The 24368-nt window shown below is 40.2% G+C and overlaps 1 protein-coding gene and 1 non-coding gene across 2 annotated transcripts; one reads left to right on the plus strand and one right to left on the minus strand.

The window, feature by feature from the left end:
- Window positions 1-17121: 17121 nt before the first annotated feature.
- On the plus strand, window positions 17122-17177 carry LOC139390258 (U7 small nuclear RNA). Its single transcript, XR_011629484.1, has one exon. It is a non-coding gene; the product is annotated as a U7 small nuclear RNA (small nuclear RNA).
- A 1689-nt stretch (window positions 17178-18866) lies between these two features.
- LOC139389392 (proliferating cell nuclear antigen-like) lies at window positions 18867-24183 on the minus strand. Its single transcript, XM_071136113.1, has 6 exons — window positions 23478-24183; window positions 22062-22159; window positions 20737-20804; window positions 20389-20583; window positions 20020-20143; window positions 18867-19912 (listed from the first exon to the last, which is right to left on the minus strand). The coding sequence occupies exons 1-6, from the start codon at window positions 23696-23698 to the stop codon at window positions 19836-19838; spliced, it is 783 nt and encodes a 260-aa protein (XP_070992214.1). The 5' UTR covers window positions 23699-24183; the 3' UTR covers window positions 18867-19835.
- Between the last annotated feature and the right edge of the window lie 185 nt (window positions 24184-24368).

A 24368-nucleotide genomic window follows, 5' to 3' on the forward strand; every position in this document is an offset into this window, starting at 1 on the left:
ATTGGTACTGCTTGCCGTGCAGTAGCAGAGAGAACAGTCTATGACTTGGGTGGTTGGAGTCTTTGACAATTTGTAGGCCCTTCCTCTGACCACGCCTGGTATAGAGGTCCTGGATGGCAGGGAGCTCGGCCCCAGTGATGCACTGCCTTGCGTTCTGATGCAGAGTCGTTGCCATACCACGTTGTGATGCAGCCAGTCAAGATGCTCTAAATGGTACATTTGTATAACTTCTTGAGGATCTGAGGGCACATGCCAATTCAGCTTACTGAGAGGGAAGATGCATTGTCGTGCCCTCCACTAAGCCCAGTCTATGTGAATGGGGGCGTGCTCAGCCCTCCGTTTCCTGTAGTCCACGATCATCTCTTTTGTCTTGCTGACGTTGAGGGAGAGGTTGTTGTCCTGACCCGTCAGGAATTCCAGGATCCAGTTGCAGAGGGAGATGTTCAGTCCCAGGGCCCATAGCTTAGTGATGAGTTTGGAGGGCACTATGGTGTTGAACACTGAGCTGTAGTCAATGAACAGCATTCTCACATAGGTGTTCCTCTTGTCCAGGTGGGAAAGGGCAGTGTGGAGTGGAGTAAAGATGGCATCATCTGTGGATATGTTGGTGTGGTATGCAAATTGGAGTGGGTCCAGGGTGTCTCGGATGATGGTGTTGATGTGAGCTAACAGCCTTTCAAATAATTTCATGGCTACAGATATGAGTGCTACAGCACGATAGTCATTTAGACAGGTTAACTTAGCATTCTTGGGCACAGGGACTATGGTGGTCTCCTTGAAACATGTGGTTATTGCAGACTGGGTCAGGGAGAGGTTGAAAATGTCAGTGAAGACACTTGCCAGCTGGTCAGCGCATGCTCTGAGTAGGGGCCCTGGCAATCCATCTGGCCCTGCGGCCTTGTGAATGTTAACCTGTTTAAAGGTCTTACTCACATCAACTACACAGAGCGTGATCACTCAGTCATCCAGAATAGCTGGTGCTCTCATGCATGGTTCAGTGTTGCTTGCCTCGAAGCGAGCATAGAAGGCATTTAGCTCGTCTGGTAGGCTTGCGTCACTGGGCAGCCCATGGCTGAGTTTCCCTTTGTAATCCGTGATAGTTTGCAAGGCCTGCCATATCCGAACGTCATAGCTGGCATAGTAGGATTCAGTCTTAGTCCTGTATTGACACTTTGCTTGTTTGATGGTTTGTCCGATGTTGTAGCGGGATTTCTTATAAGCGTCCGGATTAGTGTCCCGCTCCTTGAAAGCGGCAGCTCTACCCTTTAGCTCAGTATGGATGTTGTCTGTAATCCATAGCTTCTGGTTGTGATATGTACGTACTGCAGTGGCGATCGGTGACGTTTAAGTTGAGGGAAGACAATCATTTTTAATGAGCATGGCCTTATTTCTATTACAGCATATTGGATGACTGTCATTCATATTTCATTCATCCATCTCAATGTAACCTCGATAGGTTTAGGTTACTACATGGTACTCCAATTTTTCTTATATCCATAATGAGGTTGTTACAAGGTGACAGACAATGACACATTCAATACCGCCTTGTACACTCTTGCCTGAATCTAGCTGATCTAGGGTGTAATCATTAGTCCAACAGTTGCAAACGAGAGTTTTCTATTGGACAAATTCAGGTATGTTTATCCCCGTTTCATTCCGTTTAATTATGTTTAAGAAACATTTTTCAACAGAATCGATGGAATGAATACACCCCTGATCACATGCAAACATAGTTCACTTTCATAGCAGCCATATAAAAACAGCATAATCACTTTCCTCGTTAATTCCTTTTCGCATCTACGGGCTCCCTCCTCTCACCTTTTCCCTTCGCTTGAAGGCTTCAGTGCAAAACACATCAGCTGTCTTTGACCTGGCGAAAAAAACCTTTCCAAGCCAAACCTTTATATCATACCAATAACCGCTACACACAGCCTACATCGTTGTCACCATATTAGCTAATGTCAGTCAAATAATTACTAGAAATAAAGTGTAAACCTGCTACAATCGTGCAGTACTGTGTAGAGTTAGCAAGCAGTTTAGCAGTTCCACTGGTGGGCCCTGATAGCAATACATTTATAAAACCAAAAGCTTACCTTGACTTGGAAAAGTTCCAGTGTTGGATAGCCATAGCCAGCTCGCTAACATGGCATCCCTCCCTGTTTGAGCAGGATGTTTGAGTAGGCAAAACTAGCTAGCTGCAAGTGAAAGTGAAAGAAAATACAACAAGAAAACTCTCTTGTTTCTCCTTTATTTTTGAAAAATGTATTTGTTCAAAACTGTTCAACTATTGTCTTTCTCTCTCTTTGAGTCAACTACTCACCACATTTTATGCACTGCAGTGCTAGCTAGCTGTAGCTTATGCTTTCAGTACTAGATTCATTCTCTGATGCTTTGTTTGGCTGGACAATATGTCCAACATGTTCATATTTCAAGAGGTTGGAGGACGTCCTCCGGGAGTTGTCATAATTACTAAGTCTATGGAAGGGGGCGAGAATCTCCTAGATTTTGTATTGAAGTCAATGTACCCAGAGGAGGAGGGATGCTGTCTGTTGCGGCTACTTTAGACCTTCGTTGCAAAACAGTGTGTTTTAATCAATTATTTGGTGATGTGAATATATTTAGTACAGTTTTATCTAAAAAGGATAACTTTTTTAATGTTTCACTATTTTAATTTTTTATGAAATTCACTGAGGATGGTCCTCCCCTTGCGCCTCTGAGGAGCCTCCATTGATGTACTGTCACTTTGGGGACAATACACTTATTAATGAAGCTGGTGACCGATGTGGTAAACTCCTCAATGCCATCAGATGAATACCAGAACATATTCCAGTCTGTGCTAGCGAAACAGTTCTGTAGCTTAGCATCCACTTCATCGAACCACTACCATATTGAGCACATCACTGGTACTTTCTGTTTGAATTTTTGCTTGTAAGAAGAAATCAGGAGGATAGAGTTATGGTCAGATTTGCCAAATGGAGGGAGAGGGAGAGCTTTGTGTGCGTTTCTGTGTGTGGAGAAAAGACGGATTTCAGTTTCACTGCATTAAACTCACAGGCCACTAGGGTCACCGCCTCCAGATGAGCATTTTTTGGTTGGCTTATGGCTGTATTCAGCTTGTTGAGTGCGGCCTTAGTGCTAGCCACGGTTTGTGTTGGTAAATAGACAGCTACGAAAAATATAGATGACATTCTCTATTCCACCATCAAACAGAAAACAGACACACAGGTACTGTACTAACACACACACACACGCACACACACACACACACACACACACACACACACACACACACACACAGTCAGATCACCGTTTACCACTTGTAGCTATTTTTAGAGGTGATATAAATAGCTTTTCTTTAGCTCAAACATTTGCATTCATGTCTGACTGTAGCCAGCAGCCTTGTTTTCTGTTGTCTATAGATGTTAGACACGGATGTTATCATCTACTCTGTGATTCTGTTCTCTCTGCTATCGCACGGCAAGAGGTATGGGAGCGCCAAGTCTTGAACCAAAAGGCTCCTGAACATCTTCTACCCCCAAGCCATAAACCAGCTGAACTGTTAATCAAACGGCTACCCTGACTATTTACAATGATCCCCTTTTTATTTCAACTGACTCTCTTGCACCAGTGCTATACAAATTCACTGAACTCTACCCACACACTCACACATACTACACTGACACAACACACACACAGACTACATACAACTACATACCCTCACACACACACAAACCACACACACGTATATTGACATAACACACACACTTTCCCACTCTTTCACACTTCACATACACTGCTGCTACTCTGTTTATGATCTATTCTGATTGCCTAGTCACCTTAACCCTTACCTACATGTACAGTTGAAGTTGGAAGTTTACATACACATTAGCCAACTACATTTAAACTCAGTTTTTCACAATTCCTGACATTTAATCCTAATAAAAATCCCCATTTTAGGTCAGTTAGGATCACCACTTTATTTCAAGAATGTGAAATGTCAGAATAATAGTAGAGAGAATGATTTATTTCAGCTTTTATTTCTTTCATCACATTCCCAGTGGGTCAGAAGTTTACATACACTCAATTAGTATTTGGTAGCATTGCCTTTAAATTGTTTAACTTGGGTCAAACGTTTCTGGTAGCCTTCCACAAGCTTCCCACAATAAGTTGGGTGAATTTTGGCCCATTCCTCCTGACAGAGCTGGTGTAACAGAGTCAGGTTTGTAGGCCTCCTTGCTCGCAAGCGCTTTTTCAGTTCAGCCCACAAATTTTCTATAGGATTGAGGTCAGGGCTTTGTGATGGCCACTCAAATACCTTGACTTTGTTGTCCTTAAGCCATTTTTTCCACATCTTTGGAAGTATGCTTGGGGTTATTGTCCATTTGGAAGACCCATTTGTGACCAAGCTTTAACTTGTGTCTTGAGATGTTGCTTCAATATATCCACATAAATTTCCTCCCTCATGATGCCATCTATTTTGTGAAGTGCACCAGTCCCTCCTGCAGCGAAGCACCCCCACAACATGATGCTGCCATTCCCGTGCTTCACGTTTGGGATGGTGTTCTTCGGCTTGCAAGGCTCCCCCTTTTTCCTCCAAACATAACGATGGTCATTATGGCCAAGCAGTTCTATTTTTGTTTCATCAGAACAGAGGACATTTCTCCAAAAAGTATGATCTTTGTCCCCATGTGCAGTTGCAAACCGTACTCTGGCTTTTTTTAATGGAGGTTTTGGAGCAGTGGCTTCTTCCTTGCTGAGCGACCTTTCAGGTTATGTTGGTATTGGAATCGTTTTACTGTAGATAATGTTGTACCTGTTTCCTCCAGCATCTTCACACAGTCCTTTGCTGTTGTTCTGGGATTGATTTGCACCTTTCGCACCAAAGTCTCCTTCCTGAGTGGTATGGCGGCTGCGTGGTCCCATGGAGTTTATACTTGCATACTATTGTTTGTACAGATGAACGTGGTACCTTCAGGCGTTTGGAAATTGCTCCCAATGATGAACCAGACTTGTGGAGGTCTACAATTTATTTTCTGAGGTCTTGGCTGATTTCTTTTGAGGCACTGAGTTTGAAGGTAGGACTTGAAATACATCCACAGGTACACCTCCAAATGGCTCAAATTGGCTCAAATTATGTCAAATTATGTCAATCAGAAGCTTCTAAAGCCATGACATCATTTTCTGGTATTTTCTAAGGTGTTTAAAGGCACAGTCAACTTAGTGTATGTAAACTTCTGACCCACTGGAATTGTGATACAGTGAATTTTAAGTGAAATAATCTGTCTGTAAACAATTGTTTTAAAAATGACTTGTGTCATGCACAAAGTAGATGTGCTAACTGACTTGCCAAAACTATAGTTTGTTAACAAGAAATTTGTGGAGTGGTTGAAAAATAAGTTTTAATGACTCCAATGTAAGTGTATGTAAACTTCCGACTTCAACTGTACATATTACCTCAATTACCTCAACTACCTCGCACATTGACTCAGTATCGGTACTCCTTGTATATAGCCTCGTTATTGTTATTTTATTGTGTTACTGTTTCCTTTTTTAATGTTCGCAAAAAAACATTTTGTCTCTACATTGTTGGGAAAGGACTCGCAAGTAAGCATTTCACAGAAAGGTCTACACCTGTTGTATTCAGCGCATGTGACAAATAAAATTTGAGTTGATCTATATAGCTGTTATATGACCTGGCTCTTTACACAGAGCACTTATATTGGTGTGTGTGTGTGATGTCTCTCCATCCTATTACCCCACAGATTTCCTGGAAATTCTTTCTGGAAACTGGGAATTGAGGACAACCACACACAGTAACACACACACTCTCACACAGTCCCTTATATGCCTTAATCTATAGTTTCTCTAAAGCGCTCTGATCTTACTATTAAAACACAGAGCAGTGCTATAGGACAGTGCACCTCATTCATCCATATAAATGTCCCTCTGTTCCTGCAATGGATATTCTTAAAAGCTTTGCAATCATTGATTGTTTCTGATATGTGCAGTATTCCATTTAAAGGGAATAAGATGTAAATTCAATACAATGTTTTCTTCTCATTAACCCCTACTAGTCTAATCCTGTAGACGGTGACATCCACTAAGCTAACATGTGGAGCTGTTTTATTAATATGGTCATAAGACGGACCACTTAGCTATTTGATTTGAAGTTTTAGGACTTCTGTAAACCAATACGTTTAGCCTTTATTAAAGCCTTCATGGTGGAGCTTTAGGAAGTGGATGGAACAAAACACAGCCCAGAGACACAAAACACAGCTTATCTTGGAGGTGGGGTGGGGGCGATGGAGGGAGACACGTTGTAGCCTTGGAAACGGTTGCTAAGTAGCGGGGCGAAGGATGCCTGGACAGAGGGACCGAGATGGAACTGTGAGGAGGGATGAGGAGAGAAAAGAGGGGGAGACCTATGTGTGTGTGTGTGTGTTGAACAGTAGTCTGTGAATCGAGTCACTCATACACACATGGAACTCTAAAGTGCTTTTGCACTCTGTGGACTTGGTGGGATAAAAATAACCAGGTTCTGGCTATCCAACACCACTGTATCCTAAAGACACACACACACACACACAGACACAGACACACACACACACAGACACACACACAGACACACACACACACACACACAGACACACACAGACACACACAGACACACACACACACACACACACACACACACACATTTCCATTCAATCTACTCTTACTTGAGTTTATTCCACTCGATGCCTAGTTGAACTAAAACCTCTGTACCCTCTGTTTTTTCTCATTTCCTCTGTCTATCCCTTCTCCACTCTCTTTTATCCTCTCCTTTCTCTCTTCCTCAGTTATGAAATATGAATGACAGAAAGCAAACATAGACGACATGCAATTCATATGTTAATCCATGTGTGTTGGATTTCCGCAGTGCCGGGCCACATTCAGTGAATACACAAGTTCACTTGAAATCAATTTGGATTGAAGCATCTGCTAATTGAACCTTTTGTTTTTATACAAAAATTATATTATATGTGTTATTGGAACTTCTCTCAATCACCGAAACAGTGCTTACTTACTTGCTTATGGTAGCTCAATTCATCAGATGATGGTATGCATAGTTCTCTGTTAATCATGACAGTAGATGTCGATAGATGTTGTCCACATATGTTTCATGTGGTCTTCCACTATGAGACCACTGGTGGCCAGCTGATGATGCCTGAAACATACAGAAACTGTATTGAAGATTAAAATAATAAACACAAATCCTAAGACCAAGTAGGACATGGACAGACACGCAGTCTAATGCACACACGTATTCTATGTATATTCCTGAATGGTAGAGACGGGGGAAAAACATGAATTCGAAATAGTCTGGAAAGATTTAATCTATTTAGGCAGCGGTGGTTGTGTTTTGGTAGCAGCCTTGAGTAGTTATTTGTTTGACAACAGACAAGCATTCATACACTGAGAATACAAAACATTAAGAACACTGCTCTTTCCATGACATAGACTGACCAGGTGAATTCAGGTGAAAACTATGATCCCTTATTGATGCCACTTATTAAATCCACTTCAATTAGTGTAGATGAAAGGGAGGAGACAGGTTAAAGAAGGATGTTTAAGCCTTGAGACAATTGAGACATGGATTGTATATATGTGCCGTTCAGAGGGTGAATGGGCAAGACGAAAGATTGAAGTGCCTTTGAACAGGGTATGTTAGTAGGTGCCAGGTGTACCGGTTTGTGTCAAGACTTGCTGTGTTTTTCACAACCAACAGTTTCCTGTGTGTATCAAGAACGGTCCACCATCCAAAGGACATCCAGCCAACTTGACACAACGGTGGGAAGCAGTGGAGTCAACATGGGGCCAGCATCCCTGTGAAACGCTTTCGACACCTTGCAGAGTCCTTGCCCCGCCGAATTGAGGCTGTTGTAAGAGCTGTTCTGAGGGCGGGGGGTGCAACTCAATATTAGGAAAGTGTTCCTAATGTTTGGTATACTCAGTGTATATAGGCATGAAAGAATGGCTACATGTGTAACTGGCATGTCCTAAATGGATACAGGTGTAACTGACGTATTCTAAATGGATACAGGTGTATCTGAGGTATTCTAAATGGATACAGGTGTAACTGACGTATTCTAAATGGATACAGGTGTAACTGAGGTATTCTAATTGGATACAGGTGTATCTGACGTATTCTAAATGGATACAGGTGTATCTGAGGTATTCTAAATGGATACAGGTGTAACTGACGTATTCTAAATGGATACAGGTGTATCTGACGTATTCTAAATGGATACAGGTGTAACTGACGTATTCTAAATGGATACAGGTGTATCTGACGTATTCTAAATGGATACAGGTGTAACTGACGTATTCTAAATGGATACAGGTGTAACTGACATATTCTAAATGGATACAGGTGTAACTGACATATTCTAAATGGATACAGGTGTAACTGCATATTCTAAATGAATACAGGTGTATCTGACATATTCTAAATGGATACAGGTGTAACTGACATATTCTAAATGGATACAGGTGTAACTGCATATTCTAAATGAATACAGGTGTATCTGACATATTCTAAATGGATACATTTATAACTGACGTATTCTAAATGGATACAGGTGTAACTGACATATTCTAAATGGATACAGGTGTATCTGACGTATTCTAAATGGATACAGGTGTAACTGACATATTCTAAATGGATACAGGTGTAACTGCATATTCTAAATGAATACAGGTGTATCTGACATATTCTAAATGGATACAGGTGTAACTGACATATTCTAAATGGATACATTTATAACTGACGTATTCTAAATGGATACAGGTGTAACTGACATATTCTAAATGGATACAGGTGTATCTGACTTATTCTAAATGGATACAGGTGTATCTGACGTATTCTAAATGGATACAGGTGTATCTGACTTATTCTAAATGGATACAGGTGTATCTGACGTATTCTAAATGGATACAGGTGTAACTGACATATTCTAAATGGATACAGGTGTAACTGACGTATTCTAAATGGATACAGGTGTAACTGACATATTCTAAATGGATACAGGTGTAACTGACATATTCTAAATGGATACAGGTGTATCTGACGTATTCTAAATGGATACAGGTGTAACTGACATATTCTAAATGGATACAGGTGTATCTGACGTATTCTAAATGGATACAGGTGTAACTGACATATTCTAAATGGATACAGGTGTAACTGACGTATTCTAAATGGATACAGGTGTATCTGACGTATTCTAAATGGATACAGGTGTAACTGACATATTCTAAATGGATACAGGTGTATCTGACGTATTCTAAATGGATACAGGTGTATCTGACGTATTCTAAATGGATACAGGTGTAACTGACATATTCTAAATGGATACAGGTGTAACTGACGTATTCTAAATGGATACAGGTGTAACTGAGGTATTCTAAATGGATACAGGTGTAACTGGTGTGTCCTTGACTTGTGCGACCAGTCTTCCTTGCACACGTCAATATATCTATAGGACTAACTCTGGAGGGAGAACATTTGGCCATCAGAATTCTCTCGAATTTCCTCTCTCTTACTTCTCTTTTTATCTATCTCCCGCTCTCCTTTTCTCTCTCTTGATCTCCCCCTTCCCTGCTCCCTCTACACCAGGGGAGAACGACTGGTCCCTCTCGTTGAAGACACGAAGTTCAAGGCCGACCGCCGTACTGCAGGAATTGTTTGCAGAAAATAGGATCCCCATTATAATGAAGGGGAAATGGCGATCTTTGTGGTCAATCTTCATGTAAATAAATACAAATTTGAAGGAATCATGGTACCAATATTACTTCTATAACACCAGATGTATGTCCTTGAAGAGATTATTTTTAAATCACACAGAAGAAATTATAAGGATAATTTAGTAGCTAATATCAGCCTGCGGTACCCCGGTCAGTCTTCAATTTGAGGAGCAGCACTGAGCTACCCTCAAAGGTCACTTGATCGAGTAGCTCAAACTTTGCACGTGAGGTCTACATAAATCTCCCACGAGACGCCATTTTAACCAACTTCCTGGGCTGCATTCCAAACACTTAACAGACACACCCTCTCAAATTAAGTGGACACTTCTGATGACGTATCATGATATCTGACGAGTTTACACTTGCAGGTCAAGGGGCGAGGGAGGAAGGAAGATTTGATAGAGAGGAGGTGCCAAGATGGCTGCTTAAACAGACGCTTTTTTACCGAGCTCCGTACCAAACTTCAGAAAGATTGTGAAAAAAAAAAAAAGTTTAGTCATTATTATTTTTATTTGTTCAAGATATAAGACCTTTCCTGTGACTGGAATGATAATTGGATCATTTATTTCAGCATGTCCATGCGAAGTCGTGCCAAAAAAAAGAAAGGAAGAAGTTAGCCGTTCTATTGTTAATCAACAAGAGAGAAACGTGCTTATAGACAACTGCCATTACTACGCTTCGTCTATGGATAATATCATGCTTTTGAATGCTGAAGATGACGAATCCCCCTCTTTACCGGTTACTCCGTGCAAACCTCCACCCTCCAAAAAACCCAACATGAACTCTGACATCGTGGCTACCCTCTCCTTACTCATCAACTCCAGGTGTGACGCCATTGAGAAAATGGTAGGCGCGAACACCACGGTTATCGAAGGTTTGAAAAAGACTGTGGAGTTTGCATGTGGTGAAATTAAGGATGTGAAAACGAGAGTGGCAAAGGTTGAAAATAATGTGGAAAGGGTGGAAAAGAATAACAATGTCTACCATAGACTGATCTGGAACAATACACAAGAAAATGGAACCTGAGACTCTACGGCTTGCCAGAGGTGGAGAATGAAGATGTGCGAGGAGAGGCTATCCGTATCTGCCAAGACGTTTTGCCTGCAGAGAAGAACAAAGTTGGTGATACCATCGACGTTGTGCATCGCCTCGGCAAGAAGCAACAGCAAAATGATTCAAGACCCAGGGGTATCATCATCTTATTCACTACCAGATTCTACAGGGATGCTGTCTGGAAAGCTGCTAGGAAGAACGCCTTCCTTCAGAGCCATGGTATGCGTTTCGCCGAGCATCTCAGCCCGGAAGACATAGAAAGAAGGAACAAGTTGTGGCCAACGATCAAGATAGCACGAAGTGAGGGGAAGGCTGCTTACTTCGTTGGAGGACGAGGTTTCATCAACGGTTCAGAAATCCATATTCCTCCCTAAAATCTCACCAGAAGGAACAGGTTGATGGTTTCAGCCATGGTATTCTCATTTTCCTTATGTTGTTTACCTAATAAGCATCAGGTGACTATTTTTCAGGAATACTCAGGTATTTAAATGTATTCGTTTGTTCTTGTATGACCAGAAGACCTATTTTGTTTACAAACTTACGAAGAAGATTGAAAGCTGAATTTATGTTTTATGTATACAGTAACTAAGATACTGTTTTAAAGGGCATACAGGTCTGCTCTGACTTTACACGGTTATTATTCTATTTAGTTATTAATACTTATTTCCAAAAAAGGTCTTAGGAACGTTTCTATGTAAAACTTTTTGTTATTCAATTATTTTATGATCAGTTTTCATATGTACTTAAAATAGTAGGTACCCTTTTATTTAAATGATTATTTGTTGTTTTATTTCTCAGAATAGTTCCTGATTACACTAAAGAGGGTTTTTAGTCTCTCTTACTACAAGAACCCTTGGTTTGGTCTTGAACATAATTTCCAGTTGAGTTGAATTTCAAAGCCAGATAACGTCTAGCTCAAAGGTTATGGAATAAGCTATTTTCACTTTAAATTGACTTAAATGGTGCAGATCTCAGTTCCTTATCGTTTACGTTCACTGCTCCTACGTCTTTGACTCATCCTACTACAGTTTATACTTTTATATAATCTTTGTTGTTTTGTCTTTGTCTATATTATCTCTTAATGCTAAGGGGTTACGAAACAATGTGAAGCGCAAGGCCTTATTTTTATTTGCTAAACAATTTCGAACAGATTTTTGATTTTTTCAAGAGTCTTACTCAATTTTGGCTGATGCCAACTTCTGGAGGTCACAGTGGGGCAACGATATCTGGCTTTCCCATGGATCTGAACGCTCCGCCGGTGTCACTACAATGAAAAATACCTTTGGTGGTAATATTCTACACTCGGAATGTGACCCCTTTGGTCACTTTATTTGTCTTGTGATCAGTTACAATGACATTACACTCATTACTGTAAACTTCTACGGGTACAATACCAAACATGATAATGATGAGTTACTTGAATCTATAGAGAAACATATACTTCCTTGGTTATCTAAATTTCACAAATCGTTATTATTGATAGGAGGGGACTTTAACATTACAATAGATAATTCAACTGATAGATGGCCCCCAGGGAGGCCAACCAATCAGAATTTGGGTTTAATACTTTTTATGGAAAAGTTTGATCTTACTGATATATGGAGAGAGAGGTTTCCGGACGAAAGATCATTCACTTGGACTAACAAAACAGGCTCCAGACAATCCAGAATAGATTTTTGGCTTATATCCAAATGTATTGATAGTGAGTGTGTTACTATAAATATTTGTACTACTCCCCTCACAGACCATAGGGCCATTTACATTGATATCAAAATATTTACCCCTGATACGAACCTTGGTAGAGCATCCTACTGGAAGCTAAATAGCTCATTATTAAATAATGATATAGTTACATTGGAGGTTAAAGATCTGCTCTCACACTTTTGGGAAAAGGCTTGTGAAGAAAAATCTTATTGCAAGAACTGGGAGCTCTTTAAATTTGAGGTGTCCAAATATCTTAGAAAATATGGTAGTAATCTTGCTAAGACCAGAAGAGCTGAGGAGGAAAAGGTGATCATTAAGATAACTTCCCTTTCTCAGAGGTCCCCAGCCGACCTCTTGGGGGAGGAGAAGATGGAACTAATTGAGTTACAAAATAAACTGGATAATATATATAAATTAAAAGCAGAAGGAGCCGTTATTAGATCTAGGAAAAAATGGATTGAGGAGGGAGAACAGAATTCATCCTATTTCTTTAGACTTGAGAAATTTCACTCTAAAAATAACACTATCCATAAGTTAAACATTGATGGTGTTATTACAGATGACCAAAAATGTATCGCTAAATACTGCAGCAATTTTTACAGAAAATTGTATAGCTCTACATACTGTCAGGAATCCACAGATATGTTTTTTAACTCACTGAATAATGTTCACTCTATCAGTGATATAGAATCTAAACAGTGTGATGAACCCATCAAAGTTGAAGAGATTATAGAGTCTATCAAACATCTAAAGAACAATAAATCACCAGGTGTTGATGGAATTACATCAGAATTTTACAAATTATTTTCTGAACAAGTAGCTCCCTTCCTATTTGAAGTCTTTTTAGAGAGTATTAAAAACAGTTCTCTCTCCTACAATGAGTCAGGGGTTAATAACACTGATACCTAAACCTAAAAAATAAGTGCTGCTCATCGATAACTGGCGTACAATTTGTCTTCTTAATAATGACTATAAAATATTAGCCTTACTACTTGCAAAAATAATTAAAGAAGTCCTGGATGCAATCATTGATGAAACAGTCTGGCTTCATGAGGAACAGACATATTTCTAACAATGTCAGACTAGTATTAGACATACTTGACTACTCAGACCTAATACCTGAGGATAGCTTCATATTATTTTTAGATTTTTATAAAGCATTTGACACAGTAGAACATCAGTTTCTCTTCCACTCCCTTGAGAGACTTGGCTTTGGGGATTTTTTCTGTAAGGCTATTAAGACTCTCTATGCAAATGGTAACAGCTCTATCAAATTGAAATATGGCACCTCACCTAGATTTGAGTTAAAGAGAGGAATTAGGCAAGGTTGTCCTATCTCTCCATACCTGTTTTTATTAATCACCCAACTTCTTACAAATTCTTTAAATAATAATCCTGTACAAGGTATTTCCATAGCTGGTAAAGAAATTACTAAAAGCCAGCTGGCTGACGATACTACACTTTTTCTGAAAGACGCTAACCAAATTCCCAAATCGATCAATGTGATACAATCCTTTTCCAAAGCGTCTGGTCTATATCTTAACATTAAGCTATGAACTCATAGCTGTCAAAGATTGTGTGACACCTTCATATTATGGTATTCCAGTAAAATAAGAACTTACATATTTAGGCATAACCATTACAAAGGATCAGAAGTCTAGAGGCTTACTAAATTTTAACCCTCTTATTAAAAAAACCCAAAAGAAACTAAATCAATGGCTACAGAGGGACTGATCTTTAAAAGGTAGAGTCCTAATAACCAAGGCTGAAGGTATCTCTAGACTAACATATGGTGCTCTGTCTTTATATCTTGACCGTAAAATAAGCAAGGAGATAGACCAGATGCTTTTCAACTTTCTGTGGAGAAACCGTTCCCATTACATTAGGAAAACTGTTGTAATGAACACTTATGAGAATGGTGGACTGAATTTTCTGGACTTCACTTCACTTTAAATAATACTTTTAAGATCAATTGGATAAAACAATTCCTAAGGAGACCCACTTCTATCTGGAATTTTATTCCTCATCATGTCTTCTCTACTTTTGGTGGCCTTAACTTCATGTTGTTTTGCAATTATAATATTGACAAAGTTCCAGTGAAACGTTCTGCTTTTCATCGGCAGGTTTTCTTGTCATGGTCCTTAATTTATAAACACAATTTTTCTCCACACAGATATTATATATGGAATAATCGGGAAATATTGTATAAAAATACCTCTCTGTTTCTAGAATATTGGTTCCGAAATAATATCCTATTGGTGAGCCAACTGGTAAATGCAGAGGGTCTTTTACTCAGTTATAAAGAATTCTTATCACTTTACAAGGTCCCTGTAACACCTAAAGATTTTGCAATTGTTTTAGATGCCATTCCCTCAGGTGTTGCTATGTTATTCAGGAATGTGTCAAGACCTGACCCTCAGAGCCTACCTTCTATTGACCCTGTTGACTCAACTGTGGCAAGACATCAGTAGGTTTATAATTGAACACATTTATGAAGATTTTACACTATTGTGGAGAGATGTACTGTTTGGATTCTTTACATACAATAGAAATAAGCGGAATCATTTTTATGTAATTAATTTCATTATTCTTTTGGCCAAATTTCATATACACAAATGTACATTTACAAACAGAAAACCACATTTTCGTACCCTACAAAAATAAATTGAACTGTATTAAGACGATGAAATGCTCTACTAACAAAAAAGCTGTTGGAATTGTAAGCATATGCATGTCCCTTAAGGTCCTTGTGTAATTGTAATGTGATATTGTACCCCCTAGCTCGATTGTCTATTGTTTGTAATCTATGCATGCTTGTGTTCCCTCATGTGCTTTATGTATTGATTTGTTATTATAAAAAAAAAATATTAAAAAAAGAGGGAGGAAGGAAGGAATTTTAAATGGACCACATTTGCCCGGATATTCGTCCTCGTTCATCCCACGACGATTGTGTTTTCAGCCACTGGTAGCTTGTGGGTGCTTTATATGTGCTACAGTCAATTATGATTGCATGTCTACTTATATTAAATATATAATTATTCATATACGCCTACTGTATGATAGCTAGCAAATTAATTAGCTAACTAACGTTAACCTGCCTAGCTGGAACTTCTGAAGTAGGAAAATGTTTTATTTTTTACCATTTCCAAAAGCTAACCAAACAAAAACATAATTACTGAAAACGAGGGCTGAGGGGCTTACGTTGCAAACTTCCCTTGCTTGGCTAATCATTTGGACCGCCGACAAATATGGCCGCAGGGATTCCCCCAAGGGCATAAAACGAGGATAAATTAATAAGGGTGTGTCTTTTATGAGTTTGAAACACAGCCCTGGGCTTCAAATGCGCTATTGAGTCTTCAGATACGAATGAATGGTGTCACGTGATCGATGGCTTTGTCCATTCATAAATGTAGTCTTTGCGCTGTACCCACCTAGGTATACCTAGACTCACAGAGTAAGACCAAAGTGACTTGCTCTCCTCCTTCTCTCCATTAGCGATCCCCTGACTTTTACTATCTCCATGTATCTTCATCTCACTCTGTTGTTTCTCTGTCTCGGTCTGGGTGACCCACACTCATTGAGAAGAGTCTAACACAGCTCTGTATTAACTCATTTCCCTCTGCCTCAGAGAAAACTATAGAACTTACTATAGAATTCTGTTGTACACTGTACAACACTAGACTCCACACTGTAGTATCCCTCGTTCATGTGTTGTACTACAGTATACTATAGACCGCAAAAACACTACAGTAATTACTATAGTATATACCGCAGTACTTAATTTGCATATACCCTGGCCAATCCCCTCCCTAATATCCCAATTTGTGTCACCTATAAGTGACTGGAGGCTGCTATAACAGCCAGTCTCCAGTCTTCTGGGAAGGCTTTCCACTAGATGTTCGAACATTCCTGCGGGGACTTGCTTCCATTCAGCCATTAGAACATTAATGAGGTCAGGAAATAATGGATGATTAGGCCTGGCTGGCAGTTGGCTTTCCAATTCATCCCAAAGGTGTTCGATGGGGTTGAGGTCAGGGCTCTGTGGAGGCCAGGCAAGTTCTTCCACACTGATCTCAACAAATCATTTCTGTATGGACCTCGCTTTGGCCACAGGGGCATTGTCATTCTGAACGATGGAAACACAAAAAACATCAACCACAACCACACATACCACCAGTATCCTGAAAAACAAGTTTCCATGCCCTACTTTCTGTTTTTAATAAAGTTATTCACCCCCTCCCCAAACATACCCTAAATTGGGTTTGTATCCTATTCCCAACCCTACCTCTTAAACCTAACCCCATCTCCTCTATTTTATTATCCTCTTTACATTTTTTTATTCATTCTTTAAAAAAAAAATCTAATCGAGGAAGACAAAAGGTGAACTCCACCACCCCTCCCCCTTGCAAACCTGATCTTCAACCAGACAGCTACACTGAGAAGAGGGATAGAAGAAGGCATGATACCTTGAGATGTCCCTACCAGTCCCAAAGTTTGTTGTGTCTATCTCCAGGTTATAGAAAAGAGCAGCTCTTAACTATCTGTACAGACTCCAGTCCTAAATACCTACAGGCTATGGAATATTTGCTCTTTTAGTATTTGTCCAGTAGGTTTCCTCAAGGAGAAAGACCACATGTATATTACAAAAAGAACTAAACAAAAACAAGAGTAAATACTACAGTAAATACTACAATCATGTCCGCAACACTACATTGAATAATACAGCAAAAACACTAGTGTATACTATCGTATTTATACCTTAGTGTACTATACTATTTTTTCATGTGAGGGGAGAGAGCGATAGAGACGATTGACACTCAAGCCTAAGTATTCTCAGTACTGGATAATCTCCTTTTGCATCTGAGGGGAGGGGGGCTCAGAGAGAGAGGCGGCGTCTCACCCTGTCCCCTTATCTCACCCCGTCTCTGGCGCAAATCCCAGTCCTCTAAAAAGCAGTTTACAGACCAGACAGAAAAAGCAGAGGGAACGAGAAATGAATGGATTAGAGAGATATAAGTGCGGTAGAGTAATGAGCAGAAAAGGCTGAATAGACAGAAAGGGCACTCCAGGCCAGAGAGAAAAGCTAACTGTATACTAAACATGTAAATCAGAGAAAGCAAACTCTATAGGCTAACTTTGAGTTGTCTGGCTCAAGAGATGTGAAGGGGTGAATTGTTAGACTGCGCAGCAGTAATGCTTGTTAATGTACTTTTAAATTATTAGAATGCTTGGGCAGAAATAACTATTTAAGACAAATGCAGGGGCTACGCAGACAGACCTGTCACCAGAGGAAGACTGATAAATGGAAGTGTCCAGTTAAACCGTCATAGCTGCCTCAATATTTCATTAACCACTCACATCAAGACTAATTACTTTATAGAATTAATCAGAAGTCCACCTAGGTTTGTAACCAGAGAAGGGGGAAGGATGGAAGCCTGGAGCAACCTGAGGCCGTAGTTATTTGGTCACAGAACCCGTGATGATTTAACTTGAAATTAAGATTGAGGGGGAAAAAAAACAAATGTCTCCCCTGGTTGCTGTGGATACTAACTCAATGCAGCTCAGCAGATTAGTTTTGAGAGAGCCTGTGGTAGCTGGGAAAGGGATAATGTAGAAATGCAATCTAGTGAGATTATAATCCAGCCCTCCCCTTTGTTGCTTTTGGGCTGGTTGAACCCAGTGAAGTGCTAAAATTGAGTATACATCTGAAGCCAGATGTACCGATGGGATTAGGGTTTAGAAAACCCAGACTGACAAAGCTGTGTTGGCTAGGCCCGCAGAGAGAATTGCTAGAGGACATAGCCTATTCACTTATAGCATGAGTGCCAGTGGTTGTGCCATAATGCCAAACAGTTTGGTTTGACAATGACAGTTGTCAAGGGCAAACAGATCTGAGCCAAGGCTACTATTTACAGCAGTCAAAACAATTTTGATTGTAAAAAACTGGGATTTTGATTGCTATAAATAGCCTGGTCCCAGATCTGTGTGCCCTTGACAACTGTCATTGTCAAACCAAAGAAGCATTTTAAGACTAGGTAGAAACCACATATCTGTGATCAACTCACATTACCCCAATCGGTAGGGGGATTAGGGGATTGAAGAAATACCAGACCCTATATGGTTAGTGGGAACTAGCAGGATCATTGGGTCCCCCAGGGGATGGTTGAGCTAACCTAGGCGAATGTGATCAGCATGAGGTTGTAAGTAACAAGAACATTTCCCAGGACATATCTGATATTGGCAGAAAGCTTAAAATTCTTGTTAATCTAACTGCACTGTACAATTTACAGTAGCTATTACAGTGAAAGAACACCATGCTATTGTTTTAGAGTGCACAATTTTCAACATGAAGTTATTAATAAACAAATTAGGCACATTTGGGCAGTCTTGATACATTTTGAACAGAAATGCAATGTTTCATCAGATCAGTTTAAAACTTGGCACACTTGCCATCTAGTGGCCAAAATCAAAATTGTACCTGGCCTGGACTAATGTTACTGGCATCAGACAAAGATTTGGGTATGTCGTTTTACGCAAAAAAAATGAAGGGCAGATCCTTATTAAAACATGCACCAATTGTCTAAATACATTGGTAAATTAATCTGGATAAAGTTTCCCTTAAAAACAAGAGTATGTTAAGAGGCATATATTATTTTTCAGGGACACAGATCAACCTCAATACTGGAATAAAAATGTGTTCAAACAAGATTCTCCATTGCAAGTAATTTGTCAAACTAGTCCATCTATGCCCAGGAAAACTGCAAATTAAATGGCACTGAGAAAGTTCTGATTATTTTATAGTCATGGGCACCACCTTGTGGTAGCAGATAGAAAATACATATTGTAAATCAGAATCAAATTATTTATTTATTGGGGTTCAAGAAAAAAAAGTTGGAGTGGTGAACATGACCACAGAACATATATACAGACATATCTACAAACTGGAATGAGCATTTGTTTTCCAAACAGAAGAGGGAACAAGGGGAGCATGGAGTTCTGTTGATCTTCCTCACAGACAGCTGGCCAGGTAAGATGATCAACTAAAAAGTACTTGAGCTAGAATAAGAACCCTAGTCCCAGAAAAGGACATTAGTAGATCCTACCACCATTGTCTATCCAGTATATATATAAAAAATGACTGGATCAGTCAAACTGCTGATAAACAAACGTATCCAGATAAAACTAAAACGCAATAGCGATGCCATGATGCAGACAAAGTCAGCCAGCCATCCCTTTCCCACCCGCCAACAAGATCCTCCTCCCTCCCCACTGGAAGTTTGGACTAGGGAGGTTTAGGAAGCCTCCTCGTCAATCTTGGGCGCCAGGTAGTACTTGACATGGCCCATGTCAGCTATCTTGTACTCCACCACTGTCAAAGAAAAGATCAGTCAGACATCAGAAAACAATGTACAGTACCTGATAGGCTGTGTGTATGGGGTAGAGGTTAGGGTTAGAGGGCAGGAGCAGGTTACCTACCTAGGGGGATGTCTGCAGACATGCTGAGGATGACTGTCTTGGAGAGGGGTGTGGCCTTGGTGAAGAAGTTGAGGTAGTTGAGAGCAAAGATCAGCTGGACTGGCTCGTTCATCTCAATACTCACCTAAGAGGAAGGAATGGGAGAGAATATATTTAATTCAACATCGAAGCTTCCAGTGATCCCAGACAAAACTGCAAATCTGCTGTCCAAGAGAACAACCTTTACCGAGCCGATGGCCATTCTGGTTGACATGTTCATTGTCCATCTGATATGCAGTTTCTCACACTTCACCCCAGAGATCAAATTATATAGGGCACTAAATAGGGAATAATTTGGGATACAGACCCAGGTCTCCTCCCCATACGTACCGCTTCCTCCTCCTTGTCCACGTTGCTGGTTTGGGACAGTTTGACGTTGCCAGTGCCCAGCTCTCCCGTGGCCGAGAACTTAACGCCATCCTTGGCGCAAGAGATCATGACGGCGTCACCAATCTGAGACAGGTCACGGCAGATACGGGCAAACTCCCCCGATGGCATCTTGACCACACAGCTGTACTCCTGCTCCTAGAGGGTAAGAGAGGGGTGAGAACGTGACAACCAACATGGCATGGTCTGGTGACAAGTGACTAACGCTACTGCCACAAGTATGGTTCAAATAGCACACTCTAAAGAGAAGTTTAGAACTTTTACTTCATGGAATATTGGGAGAACACTTACTGGGATTCCCAACTGTTCTACATCGAGATCCATCAACTTCATCTCATAGTCCGACACCTTCTCCTGGTCTAAGAGAAGAACAGGTTAAAACCTCTTAAGTCTACCCCTTCCTTTTTCGAACATTCTGTTAAAAATCGCGCAACTTTTCAGCGTCCTGCTACTCATGCCAGGAATATAGTATATGCATATGATTAGTATGTGGGGATAGAAAACACTGAAGTTTCTAAAACTGGTTAAATCACGGCTGTGACTATAACAGATCGTGTGTTTCATTGAAAAACGCAAGAAAAACTGCTCTCTGAAAGCTAAAAATAATTTCCATAAGTCACTTTCATGGGATGTTAAAAGGGGACATAATTTAATATCGACCTGCATGCAATTCATACAAATTCCACACGATGTCGCCATTGTCGTCATTTTCAATGGAATTTTTTGTTGGAAAATCCAACTATCTGGATTCCGTTTCTTCCGGTCTCCACCAGGATCTTTTCAATGTGGACATTGGCAGCCATTGATTTGCAGACGAGGAGCTATTGAATATACATCGCCCTGTAATCATTTTGATAGATTATAAACGTTTACTAATACCTAAAGTTGGATTACAAAAGGATTTCGAAGTGTTTTGTGAAAGTTTATCGTCGACTTTTTTAATTTAAAAAAATGACGCAGCGTTTAAAAACGATGTTTTTTTCTGAATGACACAGCTTCCATAGAAAGCTATTTTGGGTATATATGGACCGATTTAAACGAAAAAAAGACCCAATAGTGATGTTTATGGGGCATATAGGAGTGCCAAGAAAGAAGCTTGTCAAAGATAATGAATGTTTTATATTTTATTTCTGCGTTTTGTGCAGCGCCGGATAAGCAAAGTCTTTGTTTACGTCGCATTCAGGCATTTTGAGGTGTTGCATGCTATCAGATAATAGCTTCTCATGCTTTCGCCGAAAAGCATTTTAAAAATCTGACTCGTTGGCTAGGTTCACAACGAGTGTAGCTTTAATTCAATACCCTGCTTGTGAATTTTGATCAAGGTTTGAGTTTTAACGAGTACATTTAGCGTAGCGCATTTGCATTTCCAGGTGCCTAGTTGAGACATATGCGTCTCAAGTAGAATCAAGAAGTTAACACTGACATCTAATTAAACATTAAATACATGACCAAGCATATATATGATAGCAGGGGTTTACCATGGGTCCTGAGAATTCAAGTCGTCCTACTACAGGTACAACTCCCTCGATAGATTGCTAGATCTATCATTCCAGCTGCAAAATGAAATATCCCTACTGTATAGGTATAGATATTGCTTGATGGATAAAGGTACTCACTGAGTGTCTCGAAGACTAGGGCGAGTGTGTCTGCGTTGTCCTCTGCTCTGAGAGTGATGATGTCCTCATTCCCAGCACACTTCAGGATCTTTGACATACTAGGAGGGAGAGTGGTAGACCAGTCAATTTCACTAAAAAAAAACTTGCTGAAGCACAAAATATGAAAATTGATTTGATATGCTTTGTTTATACGGCAATATTTTTATTAGCATATTTAAACCTGCTCTTTCCATAGGCTGTGTATGTCAATCAAATGCAACTTTGGTTAGGCTGTCATGACACTGCACGGAGCACCATTGTCTAGAAGCTCTGCTACACGTTAGTGGTTAAATTATACATAAGCATTTATGATTGTTGGATCCTGTTTTAAATTATAGCCATTACCATATATATATGATTGAATATTATCTGCTGTTGGCTTGTGTGTATGTGTTATGCAACATAGCTGACTTGAAACATTGTTAACAGTTACAGGGCCAGGGGCCTTTCTCATGATGGAAAAATACAGAGTAGCATGGGGTTGCAGAACAAGCGGTCTTTTGTTAGATAACAGGAGCCAGGTGCGAGATAACGGTATGGAGCATGAGTGCATGGATGTTCTTCACAGCAACAGTTACATCTATCAACAGAAGCCCAAGAGGCGGGGACCCGCCTGAGCGCCTGCAATAGGCTGAGCAAGTTTAAACCACGCCCAGTCTCTACTGTGATAGACAGTTCCAACCCGTCTGTTGGCCTATCACAGTATAAAGAATACTGTTTACATACATCTTGTCAGTTCTCTGTTCTGCCCTGCGTGGTATTACAGTGAGCCCGTATATACGAAAGTTGCATTTGCCATTTATTACTTAGCTAATAAAAAAATACATAGTACACAATCGGTGACTCATTTATCCTGATACCAGATTCGAATTTACGCAACTCTAACATGGTGACCGTTTAACATGAGATAATATACAAAGTGATTTCATATAGCTGGTAAACGTGATCGTATGCTCCATTTCGCAAACAGCCAACTTCAAACAATAGTGACTGACGTCACCTGAACTTGGCGGGTTCGCGAAATTCCCGCCAACCATCAACCAGCGATTTAGCGCTCAAGTGACGTCACTTTCAAAAGGCGGCATGTTACGCTGCAACCTGTCGCTATATCAGTTTTCCAGGAAAAACATAGTCTACAAACTTTTAACTTCTGAAGATAACGAGGCGTTGCAAGAGACTTGAACGTCTAAAAATGTCCTCACCACAGTACAAAGTAGAATACTAAAGCCACAAGAACATGGTTAACTTAGCTTACTAGCGACAATGAAAAATCTTAAACTAGTTACCTCCCTGCTAAACTAACGACATTATTGTTCTCTAGGCAAAGTAACTACCCTTGACAATCATGCTGTCATACTCTAAATCAATTCCACTAACCTGCTAAGATTGACTCCCATTGCGAGGTTGCGGTCACAACGGTAGGAGTCGAATCCGTCGCTGCGGAGAGTGAGCTGAACTAGGGAGACGTGGGACGAGTCCATACTCTGAAGAGAGATACCCGACGAACTCACGTCCCAACAGGCCTCCGTGATCAGGTCCTTCAGAGCCTCCAAAACCTTCTTCAGGATGGATCCCTGTACCAAGCGAGCCTCAAACATTGTCGAGTCTGTTTGTATGTAGTAGAAATACAAAATTATTTCCTGAGACCTTCTCCTTCAACTTTGGTCCTGCAGTCTAAAAATGCAGGCTTGGATAAAAAAAGTAAAAAAAGAGCTCCCTTCCTCGCTTCTCAAAATGCGACAAGAGTTCTCTCTTCTCTAGTTGGAGGGGAAACGGTCTGTGGATCACGAACGCGCGCTAACGTGTCGTTTTAAGCGTCATTCGTCATTTCCGTTTAATAATGGGCGCCTTCGGCTCCTCCCACTGAAGAAATTGAGGCACAATAATCTCTTTGATATAGTTTTAGGCACTTGTTCATACGCATACGTTAATCCAAAATGGTATATGTTACAACCTATTTTCAAAATAAGGACGTTCGATGGCGCCAAATGTTCTCCAGCTTAATTTTCAAAACAGTAAAATGACTCCGATATTTCGACCGTAGCTATGCATACATGTTCTCTGGGTTTTACTTTATTTGACTCATTTATTACTTTAACCCATTTGTTTGAGTGATATGCAACTGTCTATGCGCTGCTGCATTAGGTTTGTCTGAGCTTTCCCAGTTTGCATTTTTTTTTTAACTGTCATAAATTCATGTTTTGTTGCAAACAGTCCATGCACCATGACAAATGTAATACATTTGAATTAAGAGAAACTATAGCTTCC

Source organism: Oncorhynchus clarkii, chromosome 30, assembly GCF_045791955.1.
Source record: "Oncorhynchus clarkii lewisi isolate Uvic-CL-2024 chromosome 30, UVic_Ocla_1.0, whole genome shotgun sequence".
NCBI classification, from domain to species: Eukaryota; Metazoa; Chordata; class Actinopteri; order Salmoniformes; family Salmonidae; genus Oncorhynchus; species Oncorhynchus clarkii.

Coding starts and splice junctions, on each gene's coding strand:
- LOC139389392 (XM_071136113.1), bottom strand. CDS start 23,698: ATGTTTGAGGCTCGCTTGGTACAGGGATCCATCCTGAAGAAGGTTTTG. Junction 22,160..23,477: donor ATGGGAGTCAATCTTAGCAG/GTTAGTGGAATT, acceptor TCTCCCTCCTAG/TATGTCAAAGATCCTGAAGT. Junction 20,144..20,388: donor TGGACAAGGAGGAGGAAGCG/GTACGTATGGGG, acceptor CCTTCCTCTTAG/GTGAGTATTGAGATGAACGA.